Source organism: Lepidochelys olivacea (assembly GCF_965140295.1).
Source record: "Lepidochelys olivacea isolate rLepOli2 genome assembly, chromosome: 16".
In the NCBI taxonomy this organism is placed as follows: Eukaryota; Metazoa; Chordata; order Testudines; family Cheloniidae; genus Lepidochelys; species Lepidochelys olivacea.
The window spans coordinates 23,043,231-23,058,576 of record NC_140426.1 but is presented as its reverse complement, the minus strand read 5'-3'; the positions used below and the strand labels follow the sequence as shown (position 1 = coordinate 23,058,576).

Below are 15,346 nucleotides of genomic sequence, written 5' to 3'. Positions count from 1 at the left end.
GGAATTCATTCATTCATACATTCTCTATCTCCCCTAGGGCTGAGCAGCTACCCCCACAGCCCTATCTGTCTATGGCCTGGGAAGAAATCAGCTAATGCACCAAGATATTCTACATAACAGTGCAGAAAACAACGAGCAAGCCAGCCAAGCTTTACGTAGTCTAATAATTTTGGCTTCACCGCTGAATAGCTTTATTTTTTTTTTTAAGAGATAAGGTGGGTGAGGTAATATCTTTTATTAGACAAACTTCTGTTAATTAAAAGAGACAACCTTTCAAGCTCAATAGAGCTCTTAATATGTTTTCTAAATCTACACGATACGTTCACTTAAGCTGTGGTGGCCCAATATCAACTAAGAACACTGACAGAAGTCTCTCTCTAACTTGAGCGGTGTAAACTATTTGCAGAGTTGAATGCAGTCAGTTACAATAGGATACTTTACTGTAGTTGTTCGAATGCTGGCCTCTGTTCAAATAGTAAGTTTATATCTGACAGTCTGATTTACAAACATGGGGCCAAATCCTGAGGAGTATTCAGCACCTGCAGTCTCCATTGACTTCAACCAAAGTTTCCTCTGTTCAGTATCTCTTAGAATTTGGTCATAATGTACTAATGAAACACTTTCTGGCAGCATAGTGACAAACAAAAAAGGAGTACTTGTGGCACCTTAGAGACTAACCAATTTATTTGAGCATGAGCTTTCGTGAGCTACAGCTGTAGCTCACGAAAGCTCATGCTCAAATAAATTGGTTAGTCTCTAAGGTGCCACAAGTACTCCCTTTCTTTTTGTGAATACAGACTAACACGGCTGTTACTCTAAAACCAAACAAAAGACCATAACAATTCTTATGTTTCAATACCAATGTTACACTGTACATTGGTACTGAAACATTTACAAAACACAATTCTTACAATGTCAAAAGCCTCCAATAATACATAGTTTGTTTTATTATTAAAAAAAATTTCTCTTATGCCGTTGCCCCAAACATACACATTTCACTTTTATCTAGCTATTGTATGAAAGTCTTAAAATTTTGCTAACATTTCAGAATAATTTTTTGAAAGCTGTTTTACTGCAAGTCATTTTAATTGATAATTAAAGCAATATAAGATTTAACACATATCTGCTTTACTTTTAAACAAAATTGCAGTCTGTAAGGAATATGTCACTCAATATATTTTTAAAAGTATGCAAATAAAAAGTTACAATTCTCAGTATTCATATTACTGAAACTAAACATTGTCACCCATTTAAAAAATCCAGTCTAAGTTAATTTCTAACTTCCAAAGTACAGTTCCAATTAATAAGATTAAGCACAGCTGCTGTTCTTGAATGATTATTTTGCTACAACTGTTGAATGTCACAAGAGGATTGTTAAAAATAAACACTTACAGCTTTGTCTTTTCTTCCTTTGAAGTCATGTGCAAACAGCTCCACCCCTAATTTAGAATCCATTTTAATGATGAACTGAAGTCTAAATGATGGAAAGCAGCAGCTTAAAATGAAACATGGTTTCTCTTCTGTCTTCTCTTTCCTCCAAACTTTTCTATTTGACGATTACACTTTGGTAAGCATGTGGTTTGAAACTATGGGAAGTTGCAGAGGCTGAGAGCTTTTGACATGTCATGCTCTCCGATCTCTGCTTGTCTCCACAAGCTGTACTCTGCCCTGTTTGCTTTAAATCACAACACAGGAAGCTGTGTATGTAGCCAATCGACTACGGAGTTAGTAACAGTCAGTCTACTCCCCAAGAGGCTGGGCTTGTCCTCTTGAGAAAGCAGTTTCCTCCCTGAAACACACAGACTGTTACAATCCTCCTATTTTATTTTCTTAACTGCAGATTTGAAATCTATTTCAAAAAAATAAAAAGGAGTCTGGGTCTCAGATGAAAGCAGAGGCCAGGCATGGGAATACTTTTTCTGTGTATTCATATAAATGGAAAATAGATATTGAATGCACATCTGAAAAGCTTTTATTTTATAATAGATTTGATTTTAGGACACATTTTAAAAAACTCACTGTAGTCTAATTTAAACCTGCTGTACATAATATTCATGTAAGTTATACACCACAAGTATGTTAAAGATCAACTTTTAAATACTGCTTGTATAGATAAAAGAAACAGGCCCATTCACATAGTTTCCTTGGAATGTCAGTGTTTGCATCCTAGGCATTCAGGAACTGAAATTTCTTCTACAATAATGCAGATCCCTATGCTCTCCTTGCTGAAGGACGGAAGCTAAAGAACACTAATCTTGCACAGACATGGTCTAAGCAGGGGTATAGGAAATGGAAAGGCAATTGTGCATTAACCTCTCTGTTGCATAATGTTCCTATTGTACAGCCACCACAAGCATTGCTGTAGGAAAGCAGAAGCATGCATAAATAAAGGGCAGAGAGGAAAAAAGTCAAGACACTTTGTTTTTACTCATCTTGTTTCCCTCTCCAGCCAGCTGTAGCAAAGGACATTTGTCAGTTGTATTATCCCTGCAAATGGGAGGAAAATGTCCTGATTCTGCCCTTCTGGAACAGCATTAAAGGAGCCATAGACAGGTCTGGAGTCTGTCCCAACTGTAAGGGTCTGATCCAGTGCCCACTGAAGTCAATGGTGGTTTTTTCTGACCATGCTAGTGAAGGAATACGCTCTTAGTTTAAAAATATTCAGGCCTAAAGTTCTTCAAATATTTCAGAACAATAATCGAATACAAGTGTCTGATAGATAGTTGCACTGTTTTTTTGTTTTTAGTCTGTCTCCCTCCCATTATCACAAAACCCTTAATGACACCTGTCAGGGTTCCTTCCCCACTCTGAACTCTAGGGTACAGATGTGGGGACCCACATAAAAGACCCCCTAAGCTTATTCTTACCACCTTAGGTTAAAAACTTCCCCAAGGTACAAACTTTGCCTTGGCCTTGAACAGTATGCTGCCACCACCAAACGTTTTAAACAAAGAACAGGGAAAGAGACCACTTGGAGGAGATGTCTTTCCCCTAAATATCCCCCCCAAGCCCTACGCCCCCTTTCCTGGAAAAGGCTTAATAATAATCCTCACCAATTTGTACAGGTGAACACAGACCCAAACCCTTGGATCTTAAGAACAATAAAAAAATCAATCAGGTTCTTAGAAGAATTTTAATTAAAGAAAAGGTAAAAGAATCACCTCTGTAAAATCAGGATGGAAAACACTTTACAGAGTAATCAGATTCAAAACACAGAGGATCCCCCTCTGGGCAAAATCTTAAAGTTACAGAAAACAGGAATAAACCTCCCTCTTAACACAGGGAAAATTCACATAAAACAAAAGATAAAACTAATCCGCCTTGCCTGGCTTACCTATACTGGTTACAGTATTGGAGACTTGGATTAGGATGGGGTGGAGAAGATGGATTTCTGTCTGGCCTCTCTCAGTCCCAAGAGAGAACAAACCCATAAACAAAGAGCACAAACAAAAGCCTCCCCCCCCCAAGATTTGAAAGTATCTTGTTCCCTTATTGGTCCTTTGGGTCAGGTGCCAGCCAGGTTAGCTGAGCTTCTTAACCCTTCACAGGTAACAGGATGTTGCCTCTGGCCAGGAGGGATTTTATAGCACTGTATACAGAAAGGTGGTTACCCTTCCCTTTATATTTATGACAACACCTGACCGTTGTGGTAACATGTTGAAAATATTTTCATTTAAGGGAGGGTAGAAGCGGGGAGAGAAATATAGTCCTCCCGAAGACGAACTGGACAAACCTCACTCTTGTCAAAATTACAGCTTTTAACAGAAGCCTGGTTCCAGCTTTGGTCCCCAGTCCTGCAAGATGTTCCGCAAAGGCAGACCCCACCATGCCAGTGTGCAAAGCTCATTGCAGGGTCCGGGCCTTAACTATGGAGCTGCAACAGTTATCTCCTATTTAACAGATTAGTTCAGTGGCTTAACCACTTGGGCCCTGATCCTGCAAAGAGATGCACGCAGGTAGACCCTTGCACCTGCAGGGAACCTCTTTGCCTTCAAGGGTCTCCCTGAATACATCTGTTTGCCGAACTGGGGCTTTAGGATCTAGATACAATGTAGCACATAGTAAAAATGAACACAATGCCATAACTTCTATGACTTTTTAGTAACTTGTCTTGAATACTTAAATTTTCACAGATGCAAACAGTTACATCTTATAAACTTAATGTTTATGTGGTTTACCTCAACAAAGTAAACATTTTTAGTTGAATAGTTAGGCCTAGATCCTCAAAAGATGCCTAGTTTCCATTAATTTCACTGGGAGTTAGGTGCCTAAATACCTTTCAGAATCTGGACTCTACTTCCATAAATATATTTGATAAAGGTGGAAGCCAATTTTAAATTCTGTGGTAATAACACATCTTTAATACCAAGCAACTAAAGGAAACAATTATCTTATAAGTAGCTCATGAGCTAAAAATATTGCTAAAATAATATGAAAAGCAGATTGTTTTATAAAATTAGGTGTAACGAGATTCTAGTTAAATATTTATTCAGAATTTTAACTAACAAAAAGTATACCTTAATCCAAAACCTGACATAGAAAAACTAGGTTTCCATATTTACTTTTTAGTACTTTACTTACATATCTTGGATCTTTTGGATCTACGGAATCTATAAAACTCTGCAAGTCTTCAATCTCCTTTTGCTTATTCCCTATTTCTCGCTTCTGTTTTTCCATGTGTTTTTCTAGTTCCAAAGCTTCCTCTCGTAGTTGATTTAGGAGAAGTATCTTGCCACTCAGTTGCTGTTGAAGACTTTCCTTTTCTGCTTCTGAAATCTGGAGTTGAGGTATGGAAAAACAGCTGATTCAGAATCTTTTTGAAAGATATAGTTGATAAACATGGAGTTATTATAGTCTGCATTAACCTAAATTAGATACAAACTAGGAACTCCAGCTTGCTGACATCTTGTTTCTGGTTATTTTGCTCAGGTGACAAGTGCTCACAAATTAGCTATGAAAATAGGAATATGTTGTTCACTCTTTGACAACAAACAGTTTAGAATCTCCAAATTGTGTAACGTTGGCCCAATGAGCCAGGAAACCTCCGAGACCTGGTGCCTGAATAATTATTTTAAAACCCTCATTTAAGTGTATTTTAAAAATTCCAAGGGAAAGTAAATAAAGGGGGAAAAAAAAATCTTGTCTTAATTGGACTTCTTGACAAAACTGGGAGGAGCATATTATTACATTTTCTATGTCTACATTGCTTCAAAACATTTTTATTCTTTATCTTCACATTGTTATTAGCTTTTACATACTTTTTTCTGAGCCACAGTGTCTTGCAGTTGTTTAAGTTCCTCCTTTGCTTTTAAAACGTGTTGCTCTGCACTTACTATTTCATTTTGTAGTTCTGCTAATCTTCCTTCGGCTGTAAAATTAATAAATAATTAAAAAATCAAAACACACTTTAATAATTTCTGTATAACACTGATAATATATTATCTGTTTCCTCCATATCCTCTCTAGACTATGTCCCCCTGAGGATATGAATGCCCCCTGAGTACTATCCTGCCTGAGCCCATGGGTATGTACGGTGCTTGGGAGACTAGCCTGAGCCACCACCCATGCTGTCACAGCCGCACTGCTATTTTAAGTGTGCTAGCTCAAGCAGAGCTAGTGCATGTCAGTCTACTGTAGTGGGAAGCCCTCTCCGAGCTGCTAGGTAGACATACTCTAAGTGAAACCCTGATGAACAAAGTTGTTATATCACAAAGCATCACATAAATAAGATCTTTCACAATTACTTTTTGCCATATACTTAATTGTAAAAATTTTCTTAATTTGATTTCTCCCTAGTATGTTTGATAAATATACAATATATTGCTTTACTTGATTATCCTAATTAACTCTACAACGGACTCAGATTGGCTCAGCCAACTCAGGCAGAACTCCTTGAGGACGTGGAAGTGGGAAAGAAAAAAAAAAAAAAAAAAGTCACCTCCTGGCATTATCTCTTCACCCTAGAGAAACTACTCAGAGTGCCCTGTGGGGAAAATTTGACTCCAATGTGTTTTCAGGATAAGGATGGGAGTTGAACTCGGGACTGGCTATTTAACTTGGCATCATTCCTGGCTGGTATTCCAGTTGTACCATTGGGAACCAATGCTACCTCAAGCAGTGTCCGTTTCTCTGCCGTCCCCACAGCTGTTACTGCACAGCTGTGAGGGGCTTGGGCAGTGGCAGCCACACCCTTGCTGAAACCATGCTGATACTGGTAAAAGGAAAAGCAACAGTGCAAAGATGTAAACTCTTGTAGCCCCTGCAAATCTGGAGGTTTCATGTGGTTGGGTGGACTTCTACTAATCCCCCAAAACCTGTTGTGATTGAACAGTTGTGAGGTAACTCACAAATGTGAAACTCACTAAGTGTTGTAGCTTCTCTGCCCACCCCTGCTCTCAGCCAATGGGTTGCCCATGGAAGGAGACAATCCAGCATTTTATCTGCCAATACACAGGCATTAACCTATTTCCAACTTCAATTTTACTCACCTTACATTACTTAGTTGAGATGGGGGGATAAGAGAGGGAGAAATCTGCTCTCTAGTGCATTTGAAATCTGCATATGAATCTTGCCCTTAACACTACATTTTTGTAAGTTAAACATCAAAGAATAATATTTTATTATCAAGTCCCTTCATGCTAAATTCTCAAAGCAATTTATTGCAGTCCTCATTTTTTGTTTGTCATTTGACGGTAATTTTGAAATGTAGCTACATTGACTAAAAATACACAATCAAATGCTAAATGTAGATATCACATTAATTCTAAAGTTTGAGCAGTTTGTTGGGAAATTCAGCATAAATCAAAATGTTCCACTGACATCAGATAAAGGGAACTGGTTTCATATTTTTGCTTGAGAAAATTTAAAACTTTACCAGCTTGAATCTTTTTTTCTTTATCTTCTAGCTGAACATCTAGAGTTTGATGAAGTTTCAATTTAAGCTGCTGGTTCCTCTGTAGATCTTCATCTAGTTCAATTTTTCCAACTTGTATTTGTTGAGCTTTATTAGCTATGTAACCTTTTTTGGCATACATATTTCTCTTGTACCTGGCTTTACCAATGTAAGGGCTTTCACCAGGTACATCATCAAGTTCAACATCCTGAGACATGACAAGAACAAATATCTTATATTATTTTCATACACAGTAAATGTTTTATGAGGCTTCAAAAGTAATTCATGATTTTTTACATTTAAACTTGAATTTAACCTACATGTAAAGGGCCACCAACTTGAAATCCAGACAGTTTAAAAATATATGAAGAGTTCTTCATTGACACCCACACAAACAACATGGAAAAAAATGATTATGGCTACAGTCCTGCAGACACATTGGTGAAACTGACCATATAAAAACTTCTGTCAAATGAACTGAAGGAATTGTTTACTGCTAATCTCTTATAGTTATAGTAATTTAGATTATATTTGTAACACTAAAAATGTAAATTCAGGCAGAAGTGTGATTTTAATTGATGGTGCCCTTTAACTTTACTCATACTGTACTCTTCCGAATATTTCAAAAACTATATATTAGTAGTTCACCAGGAGTATTGAACATTCTCATTGATCTTTTTATACTTCTGTTGTGATGTCTCTTTCCACTCTAAAGGAGGAGGTCCAAACTCTACAATCCAAAAAGGGGTTATTCCTGTAAGTAAAATAGTGAATAGAAATCCTGCTCCCATTGAAGTCAATGGGAGTTTTACTATTGACTTCAGTAGGGTCAGATTTTCACCCAGAGTGAGTACAGGCTAAAGAATCAGGCCCAAAGTGGGGAAAATCCATTGCATAATTATCAGTAAGAATGAATGATCTATTCACTAGCTTTACTCAGCCAAAACAAATTTACAGCTATTAACATTAATATTTAAATATTAAATGCCACTTAATAGTAACATTAGAAAATATTGACTTTAAGCCTTTCGAGAAAACATGCAGAGAAAAGTATATAACTTCCAATTTCAAACAAAGTTTAATTTGCACAAATGACAAGCAGTAACTATTTAGAAAGCAAATTCTATTTAAAATTACAGTAAATAACATGTCCTGCCTCATTTTTAGTTTTATTAGAATGCAAAGCAATAGAGGGGACAAACACAAAAAAATCATTATTTTTTAAATAATTACCTCTGGTGGAAAATAACTTAATGGCTCAAATTTGGCATCAATCTTATAAAAAGCCAGTTCCTGCTCCAATTCGTATTGCTTCTGGCATGCTCGGGTTAACTCCATTGTCTTCTGCTTTAGCTAATGCCAGTATAAAACACGAGTCACTTTCACCAGCAAAGTACCATATTGAATTACTACATACATTAGCACTTATCACTGTATGCATTAACTGTATAGTGATGCAAAGCCTCTATACAAGAAAACAGTTATGAGAAGGTTTGGTAACAAAGGACATAACATTAAATTACTATAAACAAGACTCAGACAAAAATCAAACCTGCTGTAACACAAATGATCACATGAAGGTCCTTTGAATCTATATTTCATTTTCCTCACAAAAAAGACAACCCAAATATAGCTACTCAATGTAGTAAAGGTTTCAAGAAACAGGCATGTCAATAACTAACTTAGTCAAACATCTAATCAATCAACTATGTAAATTTTCTGTAAGTAATGGTTTAACAAGCCAGAATAAGAAACTTTGTTTCAGGTGCATCTTGTTAAACTACTTTAGGTTTTAGAGAGGGCTAACTAGTGAACAACGATAAGGCTACTAATACAATACACCACTCTTCTTACATTTTTCTTTTTATGTTTTTGTGCTGAGAGGAACTTAAATTGTGCTATCAAATGGTGATATATTTAGCAAGAAATACACCACCCATAGTTTCCTAACGTTAAACTGACTTAGTTATGAAGATATTTACAGTATTGTTAAAGCCAACTTCAATGTAATACATTGTATATCAACCCTATGTTGTTACTTAAACTTTTAGCAAAGGTCCATCATGTGATTTTTATTTATTTTTTGGTCAGCTTTTCATGCTGAATACCTGAGGAAGAGCATGCAGCAAGGCTCCAATAGACAGCAGAATGTAGGACTAATGGAGGAAAAGAAGAGAAATATAGAATAGACTGGAATAAGGGAAAGGCTTAATGAAAGGTTTAGAGATCTAAATAGTTGGTATCATGCAAAACTTCAATCACATTCAGAATAGAAAATATTTGAGGAAGAAGAATTATAGCAGATTAAGCAAATGACTAGTCTCATTGTAACTTTTTTATTTAAGATGTTTTGACACTATGACATCATGCAAGCATATCCTATGCAAAAATACAAAATTGTGCAATCCAGCTGTACATGGGGACTACCTTTAGTGAGGAATAAAGGCTCAGTGGAAAGGGAACTGTGACAAACCAAGATACCAGCTAAAGGAAGAAAGAAGCAAGCAAAGTTTGTCATCCAAAGGATAACAGTGGGTTAAGTTGTAAAATATATGCTGCTAAACTCTCACTATACTGAGAACTACATTTTAGAAATATGCTGCTGTTTGGTAGAAAATATACTGGGTATACTTATACAAATGTATAGCTCTACTCATCTCTTAGCTGAAAGGAAATATTAAATAATAAGATTTCACAGACATACCTAATGAAAGTATATAAATCAAATGATAAGTTTAATTATTTATAATTTTACATTTTACACCCAGCAATGAAAGATAAGATAATCTTCAAATACAGGCTCTTAGAATGATATGAGCAAAATAGAAGCAAACAATGGACATGACCTACAATAACAGTAATGAAGAAGAACCCAGTGGCAAACACCTTTTACTATCACAAGGTAAGTGTGGATTATTTTTCTTCACTACAGCAGCAATTTAAAAATTAAACAATGAAGAATCATCAGTACACTAGAAATTTAGCAGCCATGAGTAACTTAACCTCTTACTAATACACAAAGTTTTAAACAAAAAATGACTAGAGGCAAACAGCCATTAGCTTTTTTAAAATACTAAGGTGATAGGAAACATACAATTTTATAACTTGAAAGCCTTAATTCAGGAGAAATGTGTATATTACACACTGCCTATTTCCAGGCAAACTAAATGAAAAGACAACTAAGCAAATGTCCATGTGTTTCTTGGTATTCAATGGGCCACTCAACTTGCACACAGGATAAAAAGTTACAGGAGCAGAAAAGGGGGCAAAGAATGTAAGTGAGGAGGGAAAGAGATACAGAATGTGGTTCTTTAATGAAAAATCTGTACATTTTGAAATGTGGGTGTACAAATTAAAGGTGTTTAGCAAATTTACTTGGGCATGTGGGAGGAATCCATGCAGATGCTGGATAGAATTACAAAGGTAATATTTTTAGAGAATTTAGAGCTAAAATTTTCAAAAGTGGCTACTCATTTTGGATGCCTCAATTTGTGTGTCCAATATTAGATACCCTGGGCTCAATTTTCAGATGAGATGAGCACACACAGGTTCCAGTGAAGTCAGTGAAAGTTCAGTGCCCAAAACCTACAGAGGTGAGATCTGCCAGGGGCCAGAGCAGTCTGTGCAAAGGCCATGTTTCTTCTCAGGCTTCCTAGCATTACAATGCCAATATAGTCATGTCGCCAGAGAAACTTCTGCTGTCCATGGACAAAATCCTCAAACCACAACCATCCTGTGCTTACCAATGGTTCTATAACACAGAAGGAATGCATACAAAAGTGTAATAAAGCCACAGGATGTATTAAGTTTTGTTCTTATTCTTTGTGAAGTTGGTAAGGATACAGCATATATTACTCTGCTTGCCTACTCCCAAGCCACAAAATCTTCAATCCCAGGGAGGATTTTCTGGGAAATGGAGAGATAGATAATGGTGAAAAGGCAGAACCCCCTGCTGTGTCAGCAAGGGAAGATATACACATGGCGCATTCAAGTTATAACTCATCAAGTTTTCATCTGCAGGCTTCTGTAACTATTGGCCATTTAAACAAGATTTGTTTATGGGCGTTTATGCTGCATTGACTGTCCTTCTGCAGTATAACGCTTTTCTAGGGCTTGTTTGACTCGGAAGGCCACAAGTATATTGTGCTGGATTGGATCAGTTTCAGTTATTATTCCTGCTTCTTCCCCAGCTGGAGGTGCTTTAAAATTTAGATGGCAATTTCTTCTCAGAGATACCACTATGGTAACTCCTAGTCAGACACCTCTAAATATGTAAATTGCTCTAGGTTCTCGGTCTAACAAAATACCATTTACATAAGTCTTAAGCAATCTGAGCAGACGGTTGACTTTATGAATGTAGTGCTACACTGAGTATAGTGTATGTGAAAGGTGCCAGATTTAACAACCCTGGAGACTAAAGTCCTGGTTTTATCCACAATATAGATACAGCACAGGCAGTGGAAGTGTAAACTTCTCCTGGCAACTTCACCATTGTGCCTCATCCAGGTAGAGTGAAATTAATTACAGTGAGTTAATTCTCTCTGCCCCATTCCATCTTTGGCCTCCACCCCAAGATTACCAAAGCCACCACTGTCACAACTGGTAATGTGGATCTTTCCCTCAAGGAACTGGTCCAAGAACATTAACTCACTACACACAAAATACCAGAGACCTGCTGAATGTGGATTGGTCACTACCAGTCTGCCTGGAGTTGAAGCATCGCCCTGTATCAGAAAAGCTTCATATCCCACTTACAATCCACTGAGCCATCTAAATACAAATTTAAACATAAATCCCCAAGCATTTAAACATATATTATATTGCATTTATTGTTAGTGAAACAAAATGATTCTCAAAAATATTTCTTCAGTATTTATTTTTAACCCAAATGATTAATTTACCAATTCATTTTTGGTGTCCAGGTCCCTCTCAAGTTCTTTGTAGATTTGTTTCTGTTGAAGGGTTTTTTGTTTTAGTGATCTATTCACCTCATCTTGATGCTGAAGTTGTTCAAGCACTTCAAACTGTTTAATTTTAAGGTCCTCCATCTCTTTTATCGTTTTCTCTAAATCTTTTTCTAATTTTTCTATTTCTTCTGCAAAACAAAATAATCCAAACACTCAAACATTTTTCCAGTTGCTTCTTCAATCAAACTTGGAAGCAATGGTGCTTCTCCACTTTAAGGCAATTAGTATATTTACACAATTTTTTAAAATCTGTACTGAAATAAATACTTAAGAGAACTTCCTGAAATAATTCTTGTTTTACTTATATTGTGCTTTACATGTAAGTCTTGTTCTTTAGATGTATATCAGAATTATGTCTGATATACAAACTTTGAAATCTTTTGTTTTTAAACAGGCATCTTCAATTAAACCAAAATTTCAAACCTTTCCAGCTTCTTGTTTTGGTTAGCTATCTCTATGTGCATATACAGAGAATGAGAAGTTATACTAAGGCTCCTTTATACCACTCTGGCAGTGTAAGAGGATCACAATGTGGGTGGAAATGGTGCCCTGAAAATATCCTTTATGCAGGGTATCTTTAGCCAGGGAAGAGCTGGTATAAGGGCTATATACTGGCCTTCTCACAACCTCCAAAGTTAGGAGCACGGCAGGGGTGTAGCTAGAGTGCACTGCACTTCAGTTTTTAAGGGAAGCAAAGCTTAAGTTATACCATTCTTGCCCACCCAATCCCTGTCCCAAGCACAGGAACGGAGTTACTAAGAATCAAGCCCACTATGCTGTGATTTTCCATACGTGACATAATTTAAAGTGAGATGAGAAGTAAAACATAGCTTGTGACCTTATGATACATAAAGTCAGCCTTCTTAAATATGAATTTAAATAAAAGATAATTCTTCTTGTGTCTACAATAGAATTGGACACTGAGTAGGCTAAAATCCTCCTTTTTTTCTTGGAGGACCTTTAAACAGTTTTTAAGAGGACATAGCTGGTCACATCATAAGTTGGCAGTAAACTTTAACAGTGTACTTAAATCTTAATTTTAATAATCCATATCAAATCATGACATCAGGAATTACAAAGCTTTTAAATATAACCTTCTAAATTTGGTATAGTTCACAGTAGCTCTAACATATCATCATGATTACCTAAATTAAACCTCTCAAGAGCCTCCTTCCTGTCATGATTTGTCACTGGCTGTCCGTCAAGGTTTTCCAGTGAGCGTAGGTGGAATATGGTATATAGGCGGTAATGAGGCAGATTTACAACTGGATTGTCTGCCAGGAACAAAGAAGTCAAGTCTTTTAAGGGCTTCAGCTTAGCTATGTCATGGAGCTAAACCAAAGAGAAAGGTACAATGATTAGACATCTTTCCAAAGACAATCACTCCCCTACCATCCATTTTCTACTTTTTAAATAAAATACATTGTTAATGTAAGTGAAGGCTACATTTCACTGTTTATATAACAATGTAATTTCTAAAACTGATGCCCCCACCAAAATTATATAGCAATATCAGAGCTCAAATTGTGAACTAAATTTATGGAGTTAAAGTGTTCTCTGTGGGAGAAACCCATGGGAAGTGGAGAGAAAGTTATGGAATCTTGACCTTGGAAATTCCAAGTAGATGTCACCTCAGGTGGAGGGGCACTTTGGGGGAGGGGGAGAAATACCAGCTTTCCAATCCCAGACACCCTTGGGGTTCATGGGGAAATGGAACACCAACCCTGTGAAGCTGTCTTCAAAGAGGGCTGGACCATCTTGGCTCCTACAGCATGGTTTCTTCAGGAGCTTTACTACCACTAAAATGAGCCCTACTCACAGCCATATTCTTGCAGAGTACACAAAAGGGACCACAAACATTAATCTAATCATGTCTCAGTTAAGAAGTTTTTTTGAAATGCCAATCATTTCTATTCTTTGCACAAAGCACATATGTAACTAACTTATGCTAATTAGAGTTGGGCACACAGCATGAAGAATTGAAATGGAACCCACAATTTGGGAGAAGCTTGTCAACTTCCATGAAGTCTTTCCTGAGCTTGCAAAGCCTTACATTGCCCTGACTAATAATAGTTTGTATGATGTGAGTGCTTTGTGACAGAGGGAGAATTTTCCTGATAAACAGTGAGTAGCCTTGTTATGTAGACAGCAAATCTATATTATTATATCTTTTCCCCAGAGAGCCTGTAATTTTCATGTTGCTGATTGAGAAGTTAAATATGAAAGTTTTTTAAAAATAAAATATTTCTAACAATTATTTCTCCTAGTTAAAGTCACTTACTGATGATATTTTATTTTGCCTCAAAATAAGGATGCGCAGGGACCTTAATTTCTTGCCTACCCACACAGGAATGTGCTCAATCTCATTTCCTGCAAGGTTCAACTTTTGTAGATTCTGCATATGCTCTAGACCTTCAATTTTACTGGAAACAAGAAGAGAAATAGAATTTAGACATCATGAAGCAAATCATATATACAGTGTAGCTATGGCCTCAGGGATACTGTACAGTGAAACCTGTCTTAACTGGTCACCGAAAAAAACAGTAAAAATGGATGCACAGTGAAGGTGATCAAACAAAACTATACTGAAAACCTGGATATATTTTAAAGTGGTTAGATAAGACAGACGTTGCCTATTGTAGCTGGACTTCATTGCAGATTTCTCTGTAATATGCATTAAGTATCTTACATCTCCTTATTTTAACACTATAATTAAAATGATGAAAACACCTTCAGAGTTTCATTTTAATAAATTCACTTTCCCCTCTCTCACATTTTAGAATCAGCCCTAGGAAACATGAATCAAGCAAAGGCAAAAAACCAGACACCATAATTTTGATTATAAAGGTGTGGCTAGTCTGTAGCCTCTCAAATGTGGAAGATGTACAGTATAAAGAAAAAAATCAATAGAATGTTTCTCTTTTGGAAAGAAATCAGCTTCAGAAAATATATAACTAAATTACCTTTGTTCGCAAGTACTTTTCAATTGACCTTAATACACATAACTGCCATTTTTTCCACAGTGGAGTTTCACTTTCTTGTCAGAATCGTGGTCAGAAAGCATTTCTATATTTTGCAAATCCAAGTATGTATGTGATGTATGTAGTGTAAAAAGACACTAAAAAAGACTTTTCTTATCAACAAAAGTAAGAGAGGAAGAAGAGGCCCAACAGTACCTCCCATACATAGTGGAGCTTTACGGACAATGCTGTTATCCCTTTACATTAACCAATCATGCTGCACAAGGGGTGGAATGGTTTGTAATACACATTCATTTCTGGTAAATTTTATATTTAGACTCTTTGTATAATTTGTGTAATATTTGGTGTTTAAGTGATCATATGGCATACTCAAAGGTCTGTCAGTGAGCACAGTCGTTTGTCAAACCAGTGAAAGCAAAGAAATGTGTGAGATGAGATGACACTAATGTACCTGTCACCTGGTTTTTAATGGTGTAAATACAAATATCTTCCATACGTATTTTGGG

The 15,346-nt window shown here is 36.5% G+C and overlaps 1 protein-coding gene and 1 long non-coding RNA gene across 3 annotated transcripts in view; one reads left to right on the top strand and one right to left on the bottom strand.

Moving 5' to 3' along the window:
- Positions 1–15,346, bottom strand: part of CNTRL (centriolin) — a 60,002-nt gene that overhangs the window by 36,662 nt on the left and 7,994 nt on the right. Inside the window, exons 5-12 of one of the 2 annotated variants that reach the window (XM_084650426.1) lie at positions 14,141–14,282; positions 13,005–13,191; positions 11,794–11,987; positions 9,320–9,376; positions 8,126–8,245; positions 6,875–7,100; positions 5,259–5,368; positions 4,582–4,776 (exon numbers count right to left, since the gene is read on the bottom strand). In XM_084650426.1, coding sequence (XP_084506552.1) covers positions 4,582–4,776; positions 5,259–5,368; positions 6,875–7,100; positions 8,126–8,245; positions 9,320–9,376; positions 11,794–11,987; positions 13,005–13,191; positions 14,141–14,282 — 1,231 coding nt within the window. The remainder of the gene's footprint in view (positions 1–4,581; positions 4,777–5,258; positions 5,369–6,874; positions 7,101–8,125; positions 8,246–9,319; positions 9,377–11,793; positions 11,988–13,004; positions 13,192–14,140; positions 14,283–15,346) is intronic. The other variant, XM_084650427.1, reaches the window with a different exon arrangement.
- LOC311532178 overlaps positions 1–15,346 on the top strand; it is a 42,219-nt gene that overhangs the window by 23,709 nt on the left and 3,164 nt on the right. Inside the window, exon 2 of the long non-coding RNA XR_014714345.1 lies at positions 9,661–9,794. This is a non-coding gene — a long non-coding RNA (uncharacterized lncRNA). The remainder of the gene's footprint in view (positions 1–9,660; positions 9,795–15,346) is intronic.